A 25,687-nucleotide genomic window follows, 5' to 3' on the forward strand; every position below is an offset into this window, starting at 1 on the left:
CAAGGAAGCACAGGTTGTTCTAGTTGCAGCACGTCTGGGCTATAGATAAGAGCTAACCGGATTAACCAGTCTGCCTGCTGACATTACCCTAAAAATAAAATCACCTTTTAGACTTGATTAATGCTGCGCTCATTACCTGACTCAGAAGTATTTATTGTCTCGTAGTCTCTCCTATAGCAGTGACCAACCTGTGGCCCTGTTGTTGAACTCCCTGCAAGGCTGGAATGCAGCCATTTGTGATTGGAAGCTTTCCCCTGTCTCAACTACTCCCTCAACAAACTGGTGGCTCTTACATAAGTCTATGCCCTTTTCTCAGCATGAAGTACTTTGGAATTCATAGGAAAGGAAAACTAGTTATTCTATTTTTTATAATAAAGAAAGCAGCAAAGTTTTTTAGGTTGGTTTTCCTTTAAGAAGAGTTTGTACCGCCCACTTTCTTGGGCCTCCTTTTGGGGTGGGGCTTATGGGGCTATTTTGTGATTCCTCCCAAACAAGCTCAGAGTGCAGTGAGGAAGGAGAAAGGAAGGACCTGTTGCTGGCTGCTCTGTGGATCCGCCCACTTCCTTGCCCCTCCCATGTGGGTGTGTCCTGTGCACTCTGTACTTGGAGGCTGGGCAGGCAGTATCAGTTTGCACTGAGCTGGGGCAGAGGGAGCGTCTGTGTGGGGCAGAGGAAGAGCTCAGTGCTTCCCAAGTGATGGGGAGATCTAGCCTGGGGGTCCCTGGATTACTACTGTTCAACCCTGGCTGGGAGGTGCCCATCTGCCCTTGCACTGCCCTGTGCCTGCCCGCCTGGATTACTGCCTGCTGCTGAGATTGGGATTTTATTTGCTCATTTAGCCCTGAGATTAGCCAATGTGCTGTGCCAACATGTTAAGGAGGGTCCTGCTGAGCTTCTTCATGGTGATTCTTATGGACCGGGGGACCTCGCAGCAATACTCCAGCGACATGTGCAATTGGAAAGGAAGGTAAGGTGCCCGGGTTCCTTGTGTTGCCCTATGCCTGCCAATGCCTCTGTAAGGTCCTGTGCCATACTGGGTGCAGCCTGTGCCAAGCTCTCCTACTGCCCATTGGGGACTTGTAAAGGCTATGGGGTCTCAAGGCTTTCAGTCTTTTCCCAGTCTGGGTGTTAAAATATATTCTCTCCAACTTGGGCACCTGTTTCTCTGGGTGTTACAGTGTATCCCCCCCAATGTGGGTAACTGGCTCTCTGGGTGTTACAGTGTATCCCCCCTGGTCTGGGCACCTGTTTCTCTGGGTGTTACAATGTATCCCCCCCAATGTGGGTAACTGGCTCTCTGGGTGTTACAGTGTATCCCCCCTGGTCTGGGCACCTGTTTCTCTGGGTGTTACAGTGTATCCCCCCCAATGTGGGTAACTGGCTCTCTGGGTGTTACAGTGTATCCCCCCTGGTCTGGGCACCTGTTTCTCTGGGTGTTACAATGTATCCCCCCCAATGTGGGTAACTGGCTCTCTGGGTGTTAGTGTATCCCCCCTGGTCTGGGCACCTGTTTCTCTGGGTGTTACAATGTATCCCCCCCAATGTGGGTAACTGGCTCTCTGGGTGTTACAGTGTATCCCCCCCTGGTCTGGGCACTTGATTCTCTTGTTGTTACTGCAATGTATCCCCCCCAATGTGGGTAACTGGCTGTCTGGGTGTTACGGTGTATCCCCCCTGGTCTGGGCACTTGTTTCTCTTGTTGTTGCACTGTACCCCCCAATGTGGGCAACTGGGCGAGCAGTAAAAGGACAGGTGTGAGTTGCAGTTTGACGCAGCTGTGAGGCACAAACAAAATTCCTTTACACGGTGGCCAGAGAGCGCACTCCGTTCCTATGGAATGTGGTTTACGTGGAGTGTGTGCCGAGGACTTTCCTCTCTGCCATATGAAGCCACAGGGTGATGAGATGTTTGTTATGCCCCAATGCCAGTGGGTATATATTTTATTCTGACTGATTCAACCAGTTTTGGAAAAGCAATGATTTTATACAGTGCCAGATGCCCCAAGATCAGGGGGTTTGGAAGTCATGGGATGGGGACCCTCCTGTTACACAATATACAGGTTTGTGTTTTCCCAGTTGTGGTGCCAATCTGAATGGTGGGTGATAAATTGGCCACCCAGGCGTTAAACTGTCTGTTTGCCGTGTTTATAACCTGCAGCTGATTAAAGGCAAAGGTTCTTTTCAGCCCGGTGTTTAGCCAGCCCAGTGTTTAGTCAGCCTTTATAGAGCGAGCGATTGTAAAAGCCAGCTGATCATCAGATGTTTGTGCACAATGGGGCATCTGGTGGAGCCCAGCGCTCCCCGACCCAGCGGGCAGGACTGCGTTCCTGAGCATTGAGATGCTGGGCAGGTACTGGGGGGCCAGGGAAAGTAATGTTAGGGTTCACTCACAGGGGGGCCAGGGATAGTAATGTTAGGGTTCACTTACAGGGGGGCCAGGGAAAGTAATGTTAGGGTTCACTTACAGGGGGGCCAGGGAAAGTAATGTTAGGGTTCACTTACAGGGGGGCAAAATTGTACAGAGGTGCCGCCATTCCCTTGGGTGGGCAGCCATGCCTTTACACTGCAGAGCTCTGCCATGAAAATATATTTGTTACTTGGTTCTGGATCACTAAAGTGCTTGGGCCACTCAATATAAATATATAAACATAGTGTTTAAAGAAAGGGTTAAAGCCCTATAGGCACAAAGCACAGGGGGGTTCTGGGGCATTGGAGCGTTCAGCTATGTTCTTGCCTTTCTCCGGGTCACTGCCCTTTATTTATTAGTTGTGTATTCAGAGTAAAATGAAACTGAAATCTGCCCGGGGCACTTAGGTTGGTACAGAGGGGTGTATAGCCGGTGCCAGGGTAAATCTGAAATGATCCGTAGTGCCCAGTAGGGCAGGTACTGACTGGAGTCACTATAAGGGCAAGAGTGATTTATTGCCCCCAATACATACCCACTGCATGGGAATAGGACATATATACAGTATATATAAGAATTAGTAGATACTCTATATTCCTATGGGGGGGGGGCTGGGTGCAGTTTTGGAGGGAAAGAACAGTTAATGGTAATAAGGCACCTTTCAGCCAGGGTTATTGAGAGGGGGGAATAGGCTGCCTAACACTGGGGGTTGGGAGTTTCACTTAAGCCCCCCCAGTGATACCAGCACCTCCGCACTCTCCTCTTTAGCATTTCCATTGTGTGCTGGGTTTCTGTACTTAGCATTTCTATAGCCCTCACTGTCCTGTGGGGACATTCCCTACCTCTCACTTGGTCATTAGTCGCTTCCACCTTCCTAAATGGACTCAGGGTTTTGCATTTATATCTAATCCATATAAGCCGGCACCAACCCACGGCAATTGTTCCATGAGATTCCATCTACATACTGCACTGTCACAGCTCATCCGATAAGCCCTTCCAATATCTACCCCAAATCTCTTCCTAACTGTCCTCCTAGTTGGGCTTTCAGGGGTATCTAGAAGTGCCAATAGGCTTTATCCCACAATCTCACCCCGACTGTCCTCCTAGCTGGGCTTTCAGGGGTATCTAGAAGCACCAATAGACATTATCCCCCAATCTCACCCTAGCTGGGCTTATAGGGGTATCTAGAAGCACCAATAGACATTATCCCCCAATCTCACCCTAGCTGGGTTTATAGGGGTATCTAGAAGCACCAATAGACATTATCCCCCAATCTCACCCACGCTGGGCTTATAGGGGTATCTAGAAGCACCAATAGACATTATCCCCCAATCTCACCCTAGCTGGGCTTATAGGGGTATCTAGAAGCACCAATAGACATTATCCCCCAATCTCACCCTAGCTGGTTTTATAGGGGTATCTAGATCACCAATAGACATTATCCCCCAATCTCACCCTAGCTGGGATTATAGGGGTATCTAGAAGCACCAATTAACCCTATCCCCCAATCTAACCCTAGCTGGGATTATAGGGGTATCTACAAGCACCAATAGGCTTTATCCCCCAATCTAGCCATAACAGGCCTTCTCATTCTGCCCCCAGCCATGGTATTAATTTCTTTTTTTCTGTTTCTTTATAGCGGCCTGACCCACGAGGGCCACACGAAAGACGTTGAGCAAGTCTACCTCCGCTGCTCTGAAGGTTCTGTTGAGTGGCTCTACCCAACAGGCGCCATGATTATTAACCTGAGGCCTAACACTTTAACGTCCGCCTATAAACATCTAACAGTTTGCATCAAACCCTTTAAAGACTCCAAGGGAGCTAATATTTATTCAGAAAAAACTGGAGAACTCAAACTTGTGGTGCCGGATGGAGAGAACAATCCGCACAAAGTCTACTGCTTTGGCTTGGATCAAAGGGGGCTCTATATCGAGGCCACCCCCCAGCAAGACATTAGCCGCAAAATCACTGGTTTCCAGTATGAACTGATCAGCCAGAGGACTCTCTCGGATTTGCACACAGTTTCTGGTAAGGAATCCATCCCTGGGATCTATAGCATCCGCCAGTAGGACTTTTCCAATGGCTCTGTATGCTGCAGTGTGGTTGGTGACCACTAGGTGGCAACATGGAGACAAAACCTGAGGCTGATGTTTCCATTGGAAAAATGTTGCCTAAATATTTAGCTTATACACTAATTAGAGTACATGTGCTAATTAATAAGCTATAATTATGAAATCTGTGCTAGAGGTACAGGTTCTCCTGAAATCCTAATCCCACCATCCCACAAGCAGGATCCAACCCATAGTAAACTGCTGGCATAAGCAGGACTCTAAAGCCGGGTAGTGATTGGCTGTCGGAGATAAGCAGGATCATAATTATGTAATTGATATAATTGCAAGTAACAAGTAGGTTAAACTCAACAACCCGTGTTCTGATACTGTATTTATGGCAAAAAGGGCTGGCCGGTTCTGGTTAATGGGAAACTCAGAGATTATGTGCTGTCAGTCTCACAGGGATCAGCAAGGGAATTTATATTTATAGATATAAGCACCTTAACTACTGGGTGTGTACCTACTGTATATCCTCACACTTACCTACACACCCACTGTTATAGATGTGCCATTAACTCTGCCTAACACACCCCCCCACCCACCCAGGCCCAAACTGTACTAATGGCACCAACGTGCTAATGGGTCGGTCCCCCCTAGGCCCAAACTGTACTAATGGCACCGACGTGTTTATGGGTCAGTCCCCCCTAGGCCCAAACTGTACTAATGGCACCGACGTGTTTATGGGTCAGTCCCCCCTAGGCCCAAACTGTACTAATGGCAGTGAGTGTTTATGGGTCAGTCCCCCCTAGGCCCAAACTACTAATGGCACCGACGTGTTTATGGGTCAGTCCCCCCTAGGCCCAAACTGTACTAATGGCACCGATGTGTTTATGGGTCAGTCCCCCCTAGGCCCAAACTGTACTAATGGCACCGACGTGTTTATGGGTCGGTCCCCCCTAGGCCCAAACTGTACTAATGGCAGTGACGTGTTTATGGGTCGGTCCCCCCTAGGCCCAAACTGTACTAATGGCAGTGATGTGTTTATGGGTCAGTCCCCCCTAGGCCCAAACTGTACTAATGGCACCGATGTGTTTATGGGTCAGTCCCCCCTAGGCCCAAACTGTACTAATGGCACCGACGTGTTTATGGGTCGGTCCCCCCTAGGCCCAAACTGTACTAATGGCAGTGACGTGTTTATGGGTCGGTCCCCCCTAGGCCCAAACCGTACTAATGGCACCGACGTGTTTATGGGTCAGTCCCCCCTAGGCCCAAACTGTACTAATGGCACCGACGTGTTTATGGGTCAGTCCCCCCTAGGCCCAAACTGTACTAATGGCAGTGACGTGTTTATGGGTCGGTCCCCCCTAGGCCCAAACTGTACTAATGGCAGTGACGTGTTTATGGGTCAGTCCCCCCTAGGCCCAAACTGTACTAATGGCAGTGAGGTGTTTATGGGTCAGTCCCCCCTAGGCCCAAACTGTACTAATGGCACCGACGTGTTTATGGGTCGGTCCCCCCTAGGCCCAAACTGTACTAATGGCACCGACGTGTTTATGGGTTTATGACCCAAAGTCTGAAGGTATTAGCTGGTCAGTGTTTCAAGGGGAAGCAATCATTCGGCTGGATACTAGGGTCCTTAATCACATGCAGCAGGAAGTCCTATTGTAATGCTATCACAGTGCGCAGTTGGGGGGGGTATATTTAGTGAGAGGAGGGAGACTTGGAAAGCAAACTTGTTCCTTTCCCTACACCCCAATCAATGGGGTTTGGCATAAATCTTTTTATTACTTTTTCACCCTGACTGATTGATGCGCTAAGTGGCATTACCCGCTGCATATTAATTTACACCGCCCTGCCGGCACTGCCTGCCTTTTCGGAGACTTTGACTAAAATCGTCTCGTAAACCGGTTGGCGCTTTGAGCTGACAGTTCTGGGAGTGCTGACAAATTGTCCCTGCTGGCAGCAAGCCCGCACATTAATTAGCCGAGCTAGCGATTTTTTTTTTTTTATATTAAATCAGGTTAGAATTGGATTAGTGCTGGTTCTTAGAGACTTTCTGGGACAGAAAGATTAGCCCGGCATTTAATGTGATTATTATTATTGCTCTTGTTCAATAGGGAACGTACCCCCATATACAGAGAAGGAAAGTTCTGGGCACACAATAAGCTGTACCCCCATACTGTACTGTCTAAGGGAAACACTATGGCACCCCCTACCCATATGTATAAATACAAATATACAGAGAGGGAATGTTCTGGGCACACAATAAGCTGTACCCCCCATACTGTACTGCCTAAGGGAAACACTATGGCACCCCCTACCCATATGTATAAATACAAATATACAGAGAAGGAATGTTCTGGGCACACAATAAGCTGTACCCCCATACTGTACTGTCTAAGGGAAACACTATGGCACCCCCTACCCATATGTATAAATACAAATATACAGAGAAGGAATGTTCTGGGCACACAATAAGCTGTACCCCCATACTGTACTGTCTAAGGGAAACACTATGGCACCTCCCACCCATATGTATAAATACAAATATACAGAGAAGGAATGTTCTGGGCACACAATAAGCTGTACCCCCATACTGTACTGTCTAAGGGAAACACTATGGCACCTCCTACCCATATGTATAAATACAAATATACAGAGAAGGAATGTTCTGGGCACACAATAAGCTGTACCCCCATACTGTACTGTCTAAGGGAAACACTATGGCACCCCTACCCATATGTATAAATACAAATATACAGAGAAGGAATGTTCTGGGCACACAATAAGCTGTACCCCCATACTGTACTGTCTAAGGGAAACACTATGGCACCTCCTACCCATATGTATAAATACAAATATACAGAGAAGGAATGTTCTGGGCCACACAATAAGCTGTACCCCCATACTGTACTGTCTAAGGGAAACACTATGGCACCCCTACCCATATGTATAAATACAAATATACAGAGAAGGAATGTTCTGGGCACACAATAAGCTGTACCCCCATACTGTACTGTCTAAGGGAAACACTATGGCACCTCCTACCCATATGTATAAATACAAATATACAGAGAAGGAATGTTCTGGGCACACAATAAAATAAACCCTTATCAGTTCAGATTTTAAAAGGAAAAGTGCTCCAAAAAACCTCCCCTATATTAATAAGTGGGCACTTAGCAGGCCTGTGAGTAGCTATGTAGAAATTAGTTGGTGGGGGATGGGAGCCCCCAGGCACTAGATTGTTAAGAGGGTAAACACAAGCAAATTGAGGAGGAATGCGTGCAATTCAGCAGTAATCTGGTCCCTTGTGGAAAAAAAAATACAAAATCCCTCTGAAATGTGTCCCAGGCTCCACTCAAAGGTTAATGGGATTATAACTGTGCAGCGGGGAGCACTGAATCGCAGTAACCCGGGGGAGCAGTTTTACTCTTGCACCAAGTGTTTCCTGCAGGGCAATAATAATAATAATATCTGCCACATTGCTTGCCCTTTGTGTGCGACTGGGGTTCGAGGAGCCCTCGGGCATTTGTCCTTCTTACAACCTCCCCCCAGTGCCCATAAGATTGTTGGGGGGGAAACTATATACTTGCCCTCTGGCTTTATAAGTCACCAAGCTAATAATATCCATGTAAGCACCCAGTTTGTAATAGTCCCCTGCCTGGGGCATTTCCTTTACCGGGGAAGGGTCACTAACTAGCCATGGGTAACCCATTAACCAGATTATGGGGGAGGGAGCGTTACTCCAGGGAGGAAGTGACTTTGGTTTAACCTTTATGTTTCCCCGCTTAATGTTAGGGACTTATTATATGGGGTTTTTGCATTGGGCAGTCCTCACCTGCAGAGCTTATAGTCTATAGCTTAATGTTAGGGAGTTATTATATGGGGTTTTTGCATTGGGCAGTCCTTGCCTGCAGAGCTTATAGTCTATAGCAGCTATAGAGGTGTGCTGGGAAATCTGTCCCTCCCCAACTGCCCACCCTGCTGGATTGGCTTTTTATTGGGCAGGGGCTGTAAGTGTTGGGGCAGTGAGTGTCACAAGTAGAAAGGACTGGGAGTAAGGGGCATAGGATGTTACTATGGCTAGTAGCCACTTTCCCCATGTCCCTTAGAAATAAGCAGAAATCACTAGCCCTATGGCGTTCCTACCCCCCCAGCTGCCTTGATAATAATCTCCATTTCCTCCCAATTTGTGTCCCTTATCTCTGTAGCCTGGAAATGAGGGGAATCCTCTACAGAGCAGGGTTTGTTACCCTTTATTTACTGAAAGCCAATCTGTTTGCTGTAAAACTGGGCCGGGGAGGGGGGTCGGTTTGGCTTGTATAGGGCAAATGGTATCCCTGGCAGCTCCCCCTCCAAATGATGGAAAGCCCAGTGAGACAAATAGGTCGGTTAGGGGTTAAGGTGGCCGATTCTTGCTGCCCATATCGGTCCCTTAGACAGATTCGTCAGCTTATTGGCCTGTGTAGGGGCACTTCTGACGGCCTGCCGACCGACATCTGCCCTGAAATTGGCCAGATATTGATAAGCAGGTTAAAAAATTTAGTCTGAATGTTGATGTGCTCCCCGAACTGACTGCCCCCATTGCCGTCGTTATAATTCGCCACCAGGGCCAAACGATCGAATTAGCCTCTATTTGCCCAATATCGCCCACCCGTAGGTGGGGATATCGGGAGAAGATCCGCTCACTTGGCGACCTGGCCAAACGAGCGGATCTTAATGCCGATTGTAGCTGCCGATATCGTTCCCTTGGGCCAAACGACCGAATTAGCCTAAATTCCCCCGATATGGCCCATCCATAGGTGGGGGATATCGGGAGTTGATCCGCTCGCTTGGCGACCTCACCAGGCAAACGGATCGTTACGTGTTTGGCCACCTTTAAGGCCTCCATACACGTTAAGATTCACTCGCACCTACGGGCGGACGATATCGGGGAATGTGTAGGCTAATTCGAATTATATTGGCGGCAATGGGGCAGTCGGTTCGGGGGCCGCATCAACGAGCTGATGTGGTCCCCGATACGACTGAATTTTCTAACCTGCCCGATCGAGATCTGCCCAATTTCAGGCCAGATATCGATCGGCCAGGCCTATCGTTTCTGCCCCTACACGGGCCGATAAGCTGCCGAATCTGTCCAAGGGACCCATATCGGCAGCTACAATCGGCCCGTGTATGGGGACCTTTAGTCTCTTCCCATTATACTCCGTAATAAACCTCCCCCATTTGGCACTCTGTACCAGTCCTTACTGTTCCTAGTAGGACCCGCTGGCATTGCCCAGTAATTAGCAGAACTTGCTCTTTGGTTCTGCTCTTATCCCACTTAATCCACATTCCAGAATGACCCCAGACATCCCCTATGAGACTCCAGGCCACTGTCTATATTTGGTTAAATAAGTGCCTCTGTCTAGACCTCTAATAGCCTGGAAAATTCTCTATAAAGGCAGCGAGTATAAAGTGACCAGGCCGGCCTTACTACGCACATCTGGGCCGGCCCGTTGGCTCGCTCAGCACTAAACAGCTGTGGGGGCCAGTGTTTGAAGTGGAACAATAGTGGGGCTTTAGGTTTCTTCCTCGGGGACAATTGGCTGGAAGGAGCGTACACACAGCTGCAGGGGGGCTCGCAGGGAAAGGAGACCCCTCTTGGCCGGGCTGGACAGGAATTGTGTGTCGGCACAGTAGGAATTGAAAAGCAATAAGCCGTCAGGTGCTGGGGTTAAGCCCTTGGGGGCTTTTATTTATTATTATATAAATAGTGCCCCCTCCTCCTAATCCTGTTCCTGAAAGCACTTCTGCCTATCCCTGCAATTGGGACTTTAGTAACCCCGCTCTGCGTTTCTTTGCATGCGGGTGGGAGCTGCCATGTTGCCTCAATTCTTGTACAATCCTCATTTTGTGAAACAATTAGGACTTTATGATAAACAGAGGGTCAGTAGGAAACTGGAGAGCTGTTGCTGGTTGCACTGGGGCCCCCCCCTGGTTAGGATCGCTAATGTAATTACATCTCCTGGGCCGGCCAGAGAGACACAGAGGGCACAGGCCCCGGCCACCGCCTCGGGTTACCTAAGGATAATGTCCGAATCTGTTAGAGATATTCCCCCCCGCAGGTTTGGGCATCTCCCCTCTGACAATGGCGGCTTTATCCTGGGGGTAGCGGCGTTACACTCCCCTGGGCTTTGGAGGGACGCTCTAAAATGCCGCTCTTTTTCCCTTTATGAATGGGGGTTTGTTAGGGACCCATCCCAGTAAAACCAGCAGAATCCCTGGAGCTGCCCTTATATAAATGGGGAGCCTGTTTGTTTGCTGTATGATGTGCGCAGGGAATATCTTCCCCCCAGCAAACCTAAGATCGGAGTTATTGTGTAATTATTCCCCCATGGCATAAGGGATCATAAGGGATAAGGAGGAATCTCTCGGCAGGTATTTATAGACTGGGTCCGTCCTGCTCAACCAGAAATGTGCCCTTTGTATCCTTCTAAATGCCCCCAGGCCCCGCCCACCAGCGCCGTTACGCAATCCTTCCCTTGTCACATGACTGAACGTGTAAAGGGGACAAAGGTTGTGGCGGAATATTAACGCCAAGTCCTGGTATCATCCCATTGGGCAGATATACTGGGTTTGTCCATCCCAGTATCACCATTATGGTAACCCTTGTACAGTATTAAGCTGCAGATATTAGATTGCAAGCTCTGTGGGACAGGGACTTCCTGCCTGCAGCCGTGGGCCCATTTTGCCCCCAGTTGAAGTCATTTCTCCCGTTTCTGTTTCAGATCCGTGCCGCCCCTGCAGTGATACAGAAGTCCTGCTCGCCGTGTGCATCAGTGATTTCGGTGAGTCCTTCCTATTGGTTCTTAAAATCGGCATATTGGGAATAAAGAAAGTCATTTAGAACAAAAGAGGAAAGAGTTTCTGGTTCTTAGTAACGACCCGAGATAGAGGCTATGAATAAACTAACGAGGCTCTGTTCACTTCTGACCATCAGCTTTGCACTTAAAGGGGAACTAAACCTTAATATAAAATCTTGCTTAATGAAAGATCATGTAATTCTGAGCATGTTTCCCATAAACAATCATTAAACTTTGTTGATGGCTGTAAATATATTTGTCAATGTAACTGCAATTGAAGGCGGCCATTTTCTGACCCCTTATAATTCTTGCAACAATGTATCAAGTCTGCCGGGACTGCTCTGTCTGCTACAATGTTTCACACAGACCAACAGACACTGCTCCCAGTAGCATGTGTAATACATGTGTTTTGGGAAGTTGCTTGGAATTATTTTTTCTTCTGCCTCTTTGCAGCTTTCAAATGGGGGTCACTGACCCCGGCAGCCAAACCCTATTGCTCTGTGAGGCTCCAGTTTTATTGTTATTGTTACTTTTTATTCCATATCTTTCTATTCAGCCCCTCTACTGTTCCTATTTCTCGTCAACCACTCCCTGGTTACTAAGGTAAACTGGACCCTAGCAACCAGATAGCTGCTGAAATTCCACACTCGAGAGCTGTAGAATAAAAAGTAAACTAATTAAACACTCCAATAATAAAAAATTAAGACCAATTGCAATTTCCTTTTAGAATATTACTCTACTAGGGATCCACCGAATCCCGGATTCGGTTCGGGATTTGGGCTGAATCCAGGCTTTTTTGGAAGTATTCGGTTTAACATCCCCTTTAAAACTATCAGTCCAATCTACCTACAGATTTCTTTGGACCATCCAGTAAAATTCTCCCTATGTTTGTTGTTTTGCAGTGGTGAAAGGGACAATCGGCACCGTGACCAACGACGAGGAGTTGCAGGAATCTCTTATCGGGGTGACGGTGGATAAACTGTACAGGCAGAAGAGTAAAATCTTCCTTCCCAAAGAGAATGGGGGCTGGGAGGGAACCATACGGACTCCTCGGGAATGCGGGGTTAAAGCCGGATCGGGCAGCTTCCTGTTCACGGGGCGTATGCACTTTGGGGAGCCCAGGCTGGGCTGCACGCCCCGGTATAGTGACTTTACAAGGATATACCTGGAAGCGAAAAAGCAAGGGTTAAATCCATGTGAAATCAGCACAGACTGAAGGCCGCGGCCGCCATTTTAAAGACGTTTTCGTTGACCCGTTGGGCAGAACTCCCATTGCCAACGACCATTCTCTGAAGTAACTGCCAAGGCTTTGTGGGGTCTGGGGCTTCTCTAGTTATTGGGGGGGCCCAGTATCAGTTGGACTGTGTAGGACCCTCGGCTCTTGTTGGACTGGGACTTGCACTCAAGTACTGAAGGGGCTGCGGGTCAGGGCAGCAGTGAGTGTCGCCATCTTGCCCTGCTCTCTCCTTCATTCTTCCTACCTGGAGGGTTTGGGGTTCACAGCAGCCCCCCCCCCAAAGCAGTACGTAATGACACTAATGAAACGCTGGAGGTACGACCCAAGCCTGCCACAGAACCAGAGCGGACCGAACCTTCCCTTGGGATGATTAAGTTATTATTCAGGGGCATTTCCAGTGCCGGAAGCCCAGTGCCTTGTTGTGCTGAATACGGAGAGAGGGGTTTCCCAAGGAACCATACAGGGGCGTCGGCTCTCTGGGTCGGCAGTTGGTTCAGAATACAGTTGCTTTGTAAAAAGCTTGATGTACAGTTTCTCAAATTGTTTCTTATGAAAGAAATGAAAAGACGCTAAAACTTTTTATTGTTCTTTTTTGTTTTGTTTTGTTCTTTACCCCCCCCCCCCCCCCAAAATGTACATTCGTAGTCTGGCGTTCTACGCAGACTTGTGAATCATTTCTCTTCCAGAAAAATAAAACATTTGCCGGAATAGACTCTTGTCTGTCATGTTAATGATATGCTTTAAGGGGTATTGTACCCCCTACTGTAAATGATAAGGATATTAGCAGTCACTGAGGGATTCTGTGCCCCCCATATAAAGGCACAAGGCTGCAGGCTGAGTTATACAGGGAACTCTGAGTATCACTCATGTATTATAAGGGATAATGTACCCCCTACTGTAAATGATAAGGATATTAGCAGTCACTGAGGGGTTCTGTGCCCCCCATATAAAGGCACAAGGCTGCAGGCTGAGTTATACAGGGAACTCTGAGTATCACTCATGTATTATAAGGGATAATGTACCCCCTACTGTAAATGATAAGGATATTAGCAGTCACTGAGGGGTTCTGTGCCCCCCATATAAAGGCACAAGGCTGGCAGGCTGAGTTATACAGGGAACTCTGAGTATCACTCATGTATTATAAGGGATAATGTACCCCCTACTGTAAATGATAAGGATATTAGCAGTCACTGAGGGGTTCTGTGCCCCCATATAAAGGCACAAGGCTGCAGGCTGAGTTATACAGGGAACTCTGAGTATCACTCATGTATTATAAGGGATAATGTACCCCCTACTGTAAATGATAAGGATATTAGCAGTCACTGAGGGGTTCTGTGCCCCCCATATAAAGGCACAAGGCTGCAGGCTGAGTTATACAGGGAACTCTGAGTATCACTCATGTATTATAAGGGATAATGTACCCCCTACTGTAAATGATAAGGATATTAGCAGTCACTGAGGGGTTCTGTGCCCCCCATATAAAGGCACAAGGCTGCAGGCTGAGTTATACAGGGAACTCTGAGTATCACTCATGTATTATAAGGGATAATGTACCCCCTACTGTAAATGATAAGGATATTAGCAGTCACTGAGGGGTTCTGTGCCCCCATATAAAGGCACAAGGCTGCAGGCTGAGTTATACAGGGAACTCTGAGTATCACTCATGTATTATAAGGGATAATGTACCCCCTACTGTAAATGATAAGGATATTAGCAGTCACTGAGGGGTTCTGTGCCCCCCATATAAAGGCACAAGGCTGCAGGCTGAGTTATACAGGGAACTCTGAGTATCACTCATGTATTATAAGGGATAATGTACCCCCTACTGTAAATGATAAGGATATTAGCAGTCACTGAGGGGTTCTGTGCCCCCCATATAAAGGCACAAGGCTGCAGGCTGAGTTATACAGGGAACTCTGAGTATCACTCATGTATTATAAGGGATAATGTACCCCCTACTGTAAATGATAAGGATATTAGCAGTCACTGAGGGGTTCTGTGGTTATATAAGGGTCATGGAATTCCGAGGTAACTATCCTCATTCTAAAGTAAGAGGTACATTATTTTGTATAATACACAGTAACACAAGAGTCATGTTCTATAAAAAGAAAGGGGTTTTTCACCTTTGAGTTAAGTTTTTAGTATGACATAGAGCGTGATATTTTCACACCATTTGCAATTGGTCTTCATTTTTTATTATTTGTAGTTTTTTTAATTTTTGTTCAGCAGCTCTCCAGTTTGGAGTTTCAACAGCTATCTGGTTGCTAGGGTCCAAATTACCTTGGCAACCAAGGAGTTGTCTGAATGCGAGACTCATCTATATATAGGAGAGAGCCTGAAGAGAGAAACGTTTTATACAAAGTAACAAAAACAATAAAACTGTAGCCTCAAAGAGCAAAGAAGACCAATTGAAAGGTTGCTTAGAACTGGCCATTCTATATATATATACATATTGTTGTTCATGTAACAATAAAGGCCCGGTAACTACTGGGAGTAAGTGCATAGTAAGGGATGATGAACGCTCTCTAATGAGCAGCACTGCAGGGCACAGGGGGCTCCCAAGATAAATGAGAGGGTCAGAAGTCACTTGAGAGACACAGAGGGACGAGACAGTCGCTAATCTTATCGGATTCCCCAGATAATTCTGCTAATTTATCCGAGACAAACTTCCATCAGTGCAAAGAATCCTCTCAGCCGAGAGTAACCCGGAATCCACTGTTATTTGCATTACAAAGGGCAAGTAAAACCAAATGGGGAAAGTCATCTAACACCTTGGAAGTGTCGCTTCGGACGCGGATACATTCCTAACAGCAGCTGTTTTAAAGGGACAGCGTCCCCATTTCCTTTTGTAAGCGGAATATTTATATGTATAAATCTCTATATTCCCTGTATGTATATTCACCATGGGGCGGAAAGCTTATTACTGGGCCTATTTATGGGAAAACTATATACTGCAAAGTTGCTTAGAATTTCGTATGTTCTGGGTTGACTTGCCCTTTAATAGACATCATCAAAGCCTCCTTCCCCAGCAGCAGCTTTCCTTTTGCTCAGCTTTATTTCCAGCCGAGTTCTTACTTGATGGTGATTGCAGACAAAAGGAGCCACTTCAGTAACCCTTCATCCTGCCCCGGGGGAAGGAACGGGGACCATAAAAGGCGGGGAGCAGCGCCGCGAACAGGAAGTCACAATAAAAAGTGGGAAAGGGAAGGTTCTATCCTGTGTAATAATAAGGAAAAGTGACAGGGCCATATAGAGACCTAGCGCTTAGTCTTTATTTCCAGTTATTTACTGTATATACATTTCCGCAGCACTTCACATCTGTCCCTGCCCCAGTGAGCTTACAATCTAAGGTCCCTATCCCATTCCCATCAGCCCCTGCCCCAGTGAGCTTACAATCTAAGGTCCCTATCCCATTCCCATCAGTCCCTGCCCCAGTGAGCTTACAATCTAAGGTCCCTATCCCATTCCCATCAGCCCCTGCCCCAGTGAGCTTACAGTCTAAGGTCCCTATCCCATTCCCATCAGTCCCTGCCCCAGTGACCTTACCATCTAAGGTCCCTATCCCATTCCCATCAGTCCCTGCCCCAGTGAGCTTACAATCTAGGTCCCTATCCCATTCCCATCAGTCCCTGCCCCAGTGAACTTACAATCTAAGGTCCCTATCCCATTCCCATCAGCCCCTGCCCCAGTGAGCTTACAATCTAAGGTCCCTATCCATTCCCATCAGTCCCTGCCCCAGTGAGCTTACAATCTAAGGTCCCTATCCTTTCCCATCAGTCCCTGCCCCAGTGAGCTTACAATCTAAGGGCCCTATCCCATTCCCATCAGTCCCTGGTGAGCTTACAATCTAAGGTCCCTATCCCATTCCCATCAGTCCCTGCCCCAGTGAGCTTACAAGTCTCACAGGCCCGCTATCTTCCATTCCATCAGCCCCTGCCCCAGTGAGTTACAATCTAAGGTCCCCTATCCCATTCCCATCAGTCCCTGCCCCAGTGAGCTTACAATCTAAGGTCCCTATCCATTCCCATCAGTCCCTGCCCAGTGAGCTTACAATCTAAGTCCCTATCCCATTCCCATCAGTCCCTGCCCCAGTGAGCTTACAATCTAAGGTCCCTATCCCATTCCCATCAGTCCCTGCCCCAGTGAGCTTACAATCTAAGGGCCCCTATCACATTCCCATCAGTTCCTTGCCCCAGTGAGCTTACAGTCTAAGCCCCTATCCCATTCCCATCAGTCCCTGCCCCAGTGAGCTTACAATCTAAGGCACCTATCACATTGCCATCAGTCCTTGCCCCAGTGAGCTTACAATCTAAGGCCCCTATCACATTCCCATCAGTCCCTTGCCCCAGTGAGCTTACAATCTAAGGTCCCTATCCCATTCCCATCAGCCCCTGCCCCAGTGAGCTTACAATCTAAGGTCCCTATCACATTCCCATCAGCCCTGCCCAGTGAGCTTACAATCTAAGGTCCCTATCCCATTCCCATCAGTCCCTGCCCCAGTGAGCTTACAATCTAAGGTCCCATTCCCATCAGCCCCTGCCCCAGTTATCTTACAGTCTAAGGTCCCTATCCCATTCCCATCAGTCCCTGCCCCAGTGAGCTTACAATCTAAGGTCCCATTCCCATCAGCCCCTGCCCCAGTTATCTTACAGTCTAAGGTTCCTATCCCATTCCCATCAGTCCCTGCCCCAGTGAGCTTACAATCTAAGGTCCCTATCCCATTCCCATCAGTCCCTGCCCCAGTGAGCTTACAATCTAAGGTCCCTATCACATTCCCATCAGCCCCTGCCCCAGTGAGCTTACAATCTAAGGTCCCTATCACATTCCCATCAGTCCCTGCCCCAGTAAGCTTACAATCTAAGGTCCCTATCACATTCCCATCAGCCCCTGCCCCAGTGAGCTTACAATCTAAGGTCCCTATCACATTCCCATCAGCCCCTGCCCCCCCCCATGTCCCGCTGTAATGGGATAGGGCTGTTTCCAGTGTATAAATCACATGACGTGTGCCGGTGTTTGTATTGTCGGGAAGCCACAAAGTGACTTTTATCTGGGCAGTATCACTTTCAAGGGGGAAAAGAAGCCCCGGAACGAATTGTAAGATCTAAGGGAGAAGCCTCTGAAGTTTGAGAGATCGTGTCACACACTGGCCCCTGGGGTGACAGAGATACAGCTACACACACACATACACACACACACACACACACACTGTCATTTGTTTGGGGCAAGGGAAACCTGCTACTTTGTTTCTTGTTCCAAGAGCTTACAATCACAGCAATCAATCCTCATATGGCTCCATACAATAGGGCACAATGCCTTTATGAAACAGGCATTTCTGGTCGCACGTGCATAGACTGAGGCTGTGTGTCTCCCGCACCGGAAAAACTGGTTCTGTATCGGCCCAAAGTGTGTGTCACTGCCGCAGGGAAGTCTGGGACGTGTGTGTTTGCTAATCCGGCACCAGATGGTACAGAACATTGTGTGCCGGGGATCTCTCTATTTATGGGCCTTTGGAGAAGGTGAAGCACCACCCTGTGCCACTTGGTACTGTACTTGTACTAAAGCACAATGTACTAAAGTGTTGGGCACGTTGGTGGCTTGGGATATACCAATGGGAATGCCCGGGGGGGAAAAAGGAGAAAAGGAGAAAATGTCCCATAAGAACAGCCATGGGGCCACACAGAGAAGAGTCCGAAAGGGGATGTTCACCTTTGCGTTAGGGATATAGGGAGTAATATACTGGTTGATAGGATCCAAATTACCATGGAGACAGTACGGCAAGATGGAGACAGTAGGGCAAGATGGAGACAGTAGGGCAAGATGGAGACAGTACGGCAAGATGGAGGCAGTAGGGCAAGATGGAGACAGTAGGGCAAGATGGAGGCAGTAGGGCAAGATGGAGGCAGTAGGGCAAGATGGAGGCAGTAGGGCAAGATGGAGACAGCAGGGCAAGATGGAGGCAGTAGGGCAAGATGGAGGCAGCAGGGCAAGATGGAGGCAGCAGGGCAAGATGGAGGCAGTAGGGCAAGATGGAGACAGTAGGGCAAGATGGAGACAGTAGGGCAAGATGGAGGCAGTAGGGCAAGATGGAGGCAGTAGAGCAAGATGGAGGCAGTAGGGCAAGATGGAGACAGTAGGGCAAGATGGAGACAGTAGGGCAAGATGGAGACAGTAGGGCAAGATGGGGACAGCAGGGCAAGATGGAGACAGCAGGGCAAGATGGGGACAGTAGGGCAAGATGGAGACAGTAGGGCAAGATGAAGACAGTAGGGCAAGATGGGAGCAGTAGGGCACAACACCTGGACAATATGGAGACAGTAGGACAAGATGGAGACAGTAGGGCAAGATGGAGACAGTAGGAGGAGATGGAGACAGTAGGGCAAGATGGAGACAGTAGGGCAAGATGGAGACACCTGGACAATATGGAGACAGTAGGGCAAGATGGAGACAGTAGGGCAAGATGGGGACAGTAGGGCAAGATGGAGACAGTAGGGCAAGATGAAGACAGTAGGGCAAGATGGGAGCAGTAGGGCACAACACCTGGACAATATGGAGACAGTAGGACAAGATGGAGACAGTAGGGCAATATGGAGACAGTAGGGCAAGATGGAGACAGTAGGGCAAGATGGGGACAGCAGGGCAAGATGGAGACAGCAGGGCAAGATGGGGACAGTAGGGCAAGATGGAGACAGTAGGGCAAGATGAAGACAGTAGGGCAAGATGGGAGCAGTAGGGCACAACACCTGGACAATATGGAGACAGTAGGACAAGATGGAGACAGTAGGGCAATATGGAGACAGTAGGGCAAGATGGAGACAGTAAGGAAAGATGGGGACAGTAGGGCAATATGGAGACAGTAGGGCAAGATGGAGGCAATAGGGCAAGATGGAGGCAATAGGGCAACATAGTACTGTGGGGATGATGACGACACTGCCAACTCCATCCCTCCAGCACAGCCAAACGGGCACAGGGTAGTCACTAGCCAGTCCCTAGTTGCCCTGCATTACCCGGGCCGGCACTAGCCCTGCCTGTAGCCGGTGGGTGCTGCCAGCTACCCCTGCCCAACAAGGTTCATTATCGTTCCTCCCCATGAAATCGATGAGATGAGGCAGATGAGGCAGTTGTTCCCTTCCTGGGAGTGATATCAGCGGAGCATAAAGGCCTTTTTGTTCCATGACAAACTCCCGAAATAACCCGAGAAATCTCTCGTTCCACTCACAGAAACGCAACTCACTGAGCCCCACGCCCTGCAACTCACCCCCGTGTTACCCCCATCCTGCTGCTGCTCAGTCAGTCTCTGCCCCAGCGGAGCTGACAATCTAATTGCTCTAGGGGGCTTTACAGTGTCGGTGTAACAGATTCCTGCCCAGGCAGAGATTATTAAGTTTACTTCCCCTTTAAACTGAGCGAGGGAACAGAGCCTTTCCCAGCTTGACTTTCCAGCGTTTCTCCTGCTCAGGGCAAATGTTTCTAATAAACCTTATTCCCCCCTCGGCTGCCAGCGGAGCGTGACGTGGGGGCAGGGGGGTAATTCAAGGAGGGATCCTGTGCAGGTTTGATGTTGTCAGGAGAGAGGTTTTGGGAAGGGGGGTCGGGGGGGGGGGCACTATAGGAATGAACCACCTGCTGGCACATTGTCTCTAGGAAAGGCCCTCCTTCCCTCTCCCCCCAGGGCAGGCAGCATCTAAACCTAAAGGGAAAGTAAACCCAGTTTATTCGTTCACCTTTAAGTATGTTATAGAAGGGCCATTTCTAATCAACTTTTCAATTGGTCTTCATTATTTATTATTTAATAGTTTTTTGATTATTTGCCTTTGTTTTCTGACTCTTTGCAGCTTTCAAATGGGGGCAGGGCCGCCATCAGGGGGGCACAGGGGGTACAACTCTCCCGGGCCCGGGTGTTTTTAGCTTTAAAGGGGGCCCGGCCGCGCTAGAGTTTCCGGCCCCCCTTTCATCAAGCCCGGCCCGGGCCCAATCTTTGCTTCCGTCTTCTTCTATGTGCCGCGGCTCTCTGCCGCATCCTCGCTTTTATAAGGTTGCGCCCGTGCGTACTGACGTCATACGCACGGAGCGCAACCTTATGAAAGCAGAGAAGCCGCTGAGAGCCGCGGCACATAGAGGAGGACATCACGGGAGCTGGAGGCTGCTGGGAGGAAATGGAAGGTGGTTGGGGGCCCTGGGGGAAGCTGAAGGATGCCCTGGGGGAAACTGAAGGATACTTGGGGGGCCCTGGGGGAAGCTGAAGGATGCCCTGGGGGAAGCTGAAGGTTGCTTGGGGGGGGCCCTGGGGGAAGCTGAAGGATGCTTGGGGGGGGCCCTGGGGGAAGCTGAAGGATGCTGGCGGTGCCCTGGGGGAAGCAGGAGGATGCTGTGGGGGAGCTGGAGGATGCTTGGAGGCCCTGGGGGAAGCTGAAGGATACTTGGGGGGGCCCTGGGGAAAGCTGAAGGATGCTTGGGGGGGGCCCTGGGGGAAGCTGAAGGATGCTTGGGGGGGGCCCTGGGGGAAGCTGAAGGATGCTTGGGGGGGGCCCTGGGGGAAGCTGAAGGATGCTTGGGGGGGGCCCTGGGGGAAGCTGAAGGATGCTTGGGGGGGCCCTGGGGAAGCTGAAGGATGCTTGGGGGGGCCCTGGGGGAAGCTGAAGGATGCTGGCGGTGCCCTGGGGGAAGCAGGAGGATGCTGTGGGGGAGCTGGAGGATGCTTGGAGGCCCTGGGGGAAGCTGAAGGATACTTGGGGGGGGGCCCTGGGGAAAGCTGAAGGATGCCCTTGGAGAAGCTGAAGGATGCCCTGGGGGAAGCTGAAGGATGCCCTGGGGGAAGCTGAAGGATGCTGGCGGTGCCCTGGGGGAAGCAGGAGGAAGCTGTGGGGGAGCTGGAGGATGCTTGGAGGCCCTGGGGGAAGCTGAAGGATGCTTGGGGGGGGCCCTGGGGGAAGCTGAAGGATGCTTGGGGGGGCCCTGGGGGAAGCTGAAGGATGCTGGCGGTGCCCTGGGGGAAGCAGGAGGAAGCTGTGGGGGAGCTGGAGGATGCTTGGAGGCCCTGGGGGAAGCTGAAGGATGCTTGGGGGGGGGCCCTGGGGGAAGCTGAAGGATGCTTGGGGGGGCCCTGGGGGAAGCAGGAGGATGCTTGGGGGGGCCTGGGGGAGCTGAAGGATGCTGGGGGTGCCCTGGGGTATGAGTAATTTGGGGGAGGACCACCAATGTTTTAGGGGGCCCTGGGCTGGCTAGCAATGATTTAGGGGGTACCTGCCCTCGCACCAATGCAAAACGTAACCCCTGGCTACCAATGTCTGTATGTCTTTTGTATTAATGGGGGGGGCACTGGGGGAGGGGCCATTGGAGGTGTGGGAGGAGGGGGGCCCAGAAATTTTTTTTGTGAGGGGCCCCGTAATTTCTGATGGCGGCCCTGAATGGGGGTCACTGACCCCGGCAGCCAAAACCTATTGCTCTGTGAGGCTCCAGTTTTATTGTTATTGTTACTTTTTATTCCTTATCTTTCTATTCAGCCCCTCCCCTATTCATATTCCAGTCTCTCATCCAAACCTTTCCCTGGTTGCTAAGGTAATTTGGACCCTAGCAACCTAATAACTGCTGAAACTCCAAACTGGAGAGCTGTTGAACTCCAAAAAACTACAAATAATAAAAAATGAAGACCAATTGCAAATTGTCTCAGAATATCCCTCTCTACATCATACTGAAGGTTAAATCCAGAGAGTGTGACGGGCAGTAGGAAGGCAGGAGGGGGCTATTCTCTTTGCACCCCCGGGCACTTGGGAAGTAAATAAGGAATCTCAGATTGGGCGGCCCAGTTGGCCCGGGTTATCCTTATGTGAGAGTGGCGCTGAGCACGCTACATACAAACTGCACAAATCATACTCAGCTCAGTGCCCCCGGGGATCGCCGGGTATGTGACATTGTTGTGACATGGGAAGCAACACAACTTTGTAGCTGGAACAAAATAGACAATAACAGTGTTGCCTTTATTCTGTTCCAAGGTTGTAACGTTCCCACCAACCCGGCTAAGAGCAGGGGGGGCCAGGACTCACCAGCCTATTAGAACAGGATGCAGTTGGGGGGGCAACACAACACTGGGGGCCCCCACACCTATAGGGCCCCGTTCAGCTTCAGCAACCCTAGTTACAAGAAATAGTGATTATTATTTTTATTACTACCTGTCTCTAATTGCCTTAGAATAACACTAGGCTGCAGCTTAGTAAAAGTTAACTTTCCCTTTACATCCATTTTTGTTATTGGCCCAGTCACCGCGCAGCTTCTAATGCTCAGGCTCCTATGTGCAGATCAGCGCCGGGGATGAAGGGAGTGAAATAGCCAAACATGGCCGCCGCCAACCATGCTCCCCCCAAGGATGCATCAAACTTGTAGAGTGTAAGCTCTTTGGGCAGGGCTCTCTTCCCCTCTTGTATCGGTTACTGATTGCTTTATATGTTACTCCTTGTAGAGTGTAAGCTCTTTGGGGCAGGGCTCTCTTCCCCTCCTGTATCGGTTACTGATTGCTTTATATGTTACTCCTTGTAGAGTGTAAGCTCTTTTGGGCAGGGCTCTCTTCCCCTCCTGTATCGGTTACTGATTGCTTTATATGTTACTCCTTGTAGAGTGTAAGCTCTTTGGGGCAGGGCTCCCTTCCCCTCTTGTATCGGTTACTGATTGCTTTATATGTTACTCCTTGTAGAGTGTAAGCTCTTTTGGGCAGGGCTCCCTTCCCCTCTTGTATCGGTTACTGATTGCTGTATATGTTACTCCTTGTAGAGTGTAAGCTCTTTTGGGCAGGGCTCTCTTCCCCTCCTGTATCGGTTATTGATTGCTTTATATGTTACTCCTTGTAGAGTGTAAGCTCTTTTGGGCAGGGCTCCCTTCCCCTCCTGTATCGGTTACTGATTGCTTTATATGTTACTCCTTGTAGAGTGTAAGCTCTTTTGGGCAGGGCTCCCTTCCCCTCCTGTATCGGTTATTGATTGCTTTATATGTTACTCCTTGTAGAGTGTAAGCTCTTTTGGGCAGGGCTCCCTTCCCCTCCTGTATCGGTTACTGATTGCTTTATATGTTACTCCTTGTAGAGTGTAAGCTCTTTTGGGCAGGGCTCCCTTCCCCTCCTGTATCGGTTACTGATTGCTTTATATGTTACTCCTTGTAGAGTGTAAGCTCTTTTGGGCAGGGCTCCCTTCCCCTCCTGTATCGGTTACTGATTGCTTTATATGTTACTTCCTTGTAGAGTGTAAGCTCTTTTGGGCAGGGCTCTCTTCCCCTCTTGTATCGGTTATTGATTGCTTTATATGTTACTCCTTGTAGAGTGTAAGCTCTTTTGGGCAGGGCTCCCTTCCCCTCCTGTATCGGTTACTGATTGCTTTATATGTTACTCCTTGTAGAGTGTAAGCTCTTTTGGGCAGGGCTCCCTTCCCCTCCTGTATCGGTTACTGATTGCTTTATATGTTAGTCCTTGTAGAGTGTAAGCTCTTTTGGGCAGGGCTCCCTTCCCCTCCTGTATCGGTTACTGATTGCTTTATATGTTACTCCTTGTAGAGTGTAAGCTCTTTTGGGCAGGGCTCCCTTCCCCTCTTGTATCGGTTATTGATTGCTTTATATGTTACTCCTTGTAGAGTGTAAGCTCTTTTGGGCAGGGCTCCCTTCCCCTCCTGTATCGGTTACTGATTGCTTTATATGTTACTCCTTGTAGAGTGTAAGCTCTTTTGGGCAGGGCTCTCTTCCCCTCCTGTATCGGTTACTGATTGCTTTATATGTTACTCCTTGTAGAGTGTAAGCTCTTTTGGGCAGGGCTCCCTTCCCCTCTTGTATCGGTTATTGATTGCTTTATATGTTACTCTGTATGCCCAATGTATGTAACCCACTTATTGTACAGCGCTGCGGGATATGTTGGCGCTTTATAAATAAATTTTAATAATAAGAATAATAATAATAGGGGAGCTGGGCCGTTTTGGGGAGCCCAGAGCTTGGGGAGAAGGGCTGTGGGCTTAGGTTTCCCTATTAAAGGGAAAGAGTCTAAAGTTTTATTGTTATTGTTACTTTTTGTAACTTTCTTTACTATTAAGCCCCTATCCTATTCATATACCAGCCTCTCATCCAAACCACTCCCTGGTTGCTAAGCTAACTTGGACCCTAGCAACCAAATAGCCGCTGAAACTCCAAACTGCTGAATTGAAAATGAAATAACAAAAAAACTACAAGTAATAATAAATAAAGACCAATGACAAATCGCCTTGGAATATCACTCTCTACGTCATTCAAAGGTGAACAACCCCTTTAAGACATATTTTCCCCCCATTTAAGTGCTTATAGAAACTCAGCGCCATGTTTGCCTTTAGAGGAAATAATACTGGGGGGGTTGGAATGTTTCTATTCTCTCTGTGGCTCAGTCCCCGGGTATCCGAGGGTGAGTGCACTGTGTAGGCAACGGAACAATGGAGTTTCTATCCTCGGATGAACAGCGCCTGACAATGGCCTGTATTTTTGTCTTTTCTCATTCCAGCACGAAATTTCACAAACAGCCAATAAGTCAGGTGACGGATTCCCGGGCCACCTGCCATGACGTCTCGACAGGGGCGCTTTATGGCGTGACGCAGGTGAGCGGCTTTGAAGAGGAGATTCCACAAGCAATGAGTGGAGAGGGACCTAGCGCCCCCCGATAATCGGCTCTGAGCAATTGTTTTGGGATGGGTACCTTGGTTCCCTACATAGTCATGCTGAAACAGAAGAATCAGAACCGGTTCCAATGTGACAGAATGAAGCAGCCAAGGGTGGAGCTCCTGTAGCATCACTGTGGGTTCTTATGGCTGGAGTCGGAACAGGCAGAGTAGGGAAAGTGCCCCCTATAAACACTGCAAGGGGAGATAAAAAGCAGCCGGGACCAACCATGCTATGAGCAGATACCTGAACGGCAACTCAGTCACGCTTTACGGCTAGCAGTGTGCTCAAGCTGAAGCTGAGTAAAGAAAACCACTGGAAGGAACAATGACAGTGGGATTCTCTGAATGAGAGAATAAGGGAGACTGAATGTCCGGACTGACACAAATAAATAGTGTGTGACTGACTGTGTCTGACTCGGTACAAAAATACTCCACTTAACAAACCCGTTGGGCCAGGCTTTTCATCGGCACAGTTAGTAGCAATGAGCTCAGCCAGGCGTG

General features: G+C 49.0%; 1 protein-coding gene across 1 annotated transcript; it reads left to right on the forward strand.

The window, feature by feature from the left end:
* The first annotated feature begins 521 nt into the window (after window positions 1-521).
* Window positions 522-12,519, forward strand: metrnl (meteorin, glial cell differentiation regulator-like). The gene is given in 4 exon segments (NM_001017107.1): window positions 522-967; window positions 4,043-4,431; window positions 11,222-11,281; window positions 12,199-12,519. Coding segments are annotated over 4 exon segments (861 nt in total). The 5' UTR covers window positions 522-869; the 3' UTR covers window positions 12,513-12,519.
* Window positions 12,520-25,687: the final 13,168 nt, after the last annotated feature.

The sequence above is a fragment of the Xenopus tropicalis genome, chromosome 10 (assembly GCF_000004195.4).
Source record: "Xenopus tropicalis strain Nigerian chromosome 10, UCB_Xtro_10.0, whole genome shotgun sequence".
In the NCBI taxonomy this organism is placed as follows: Eukaryota; Metazoa; Chordata; class Amphibia; order Anura; family Pipidae; genus Xenopus; species Xenopus tropicalis.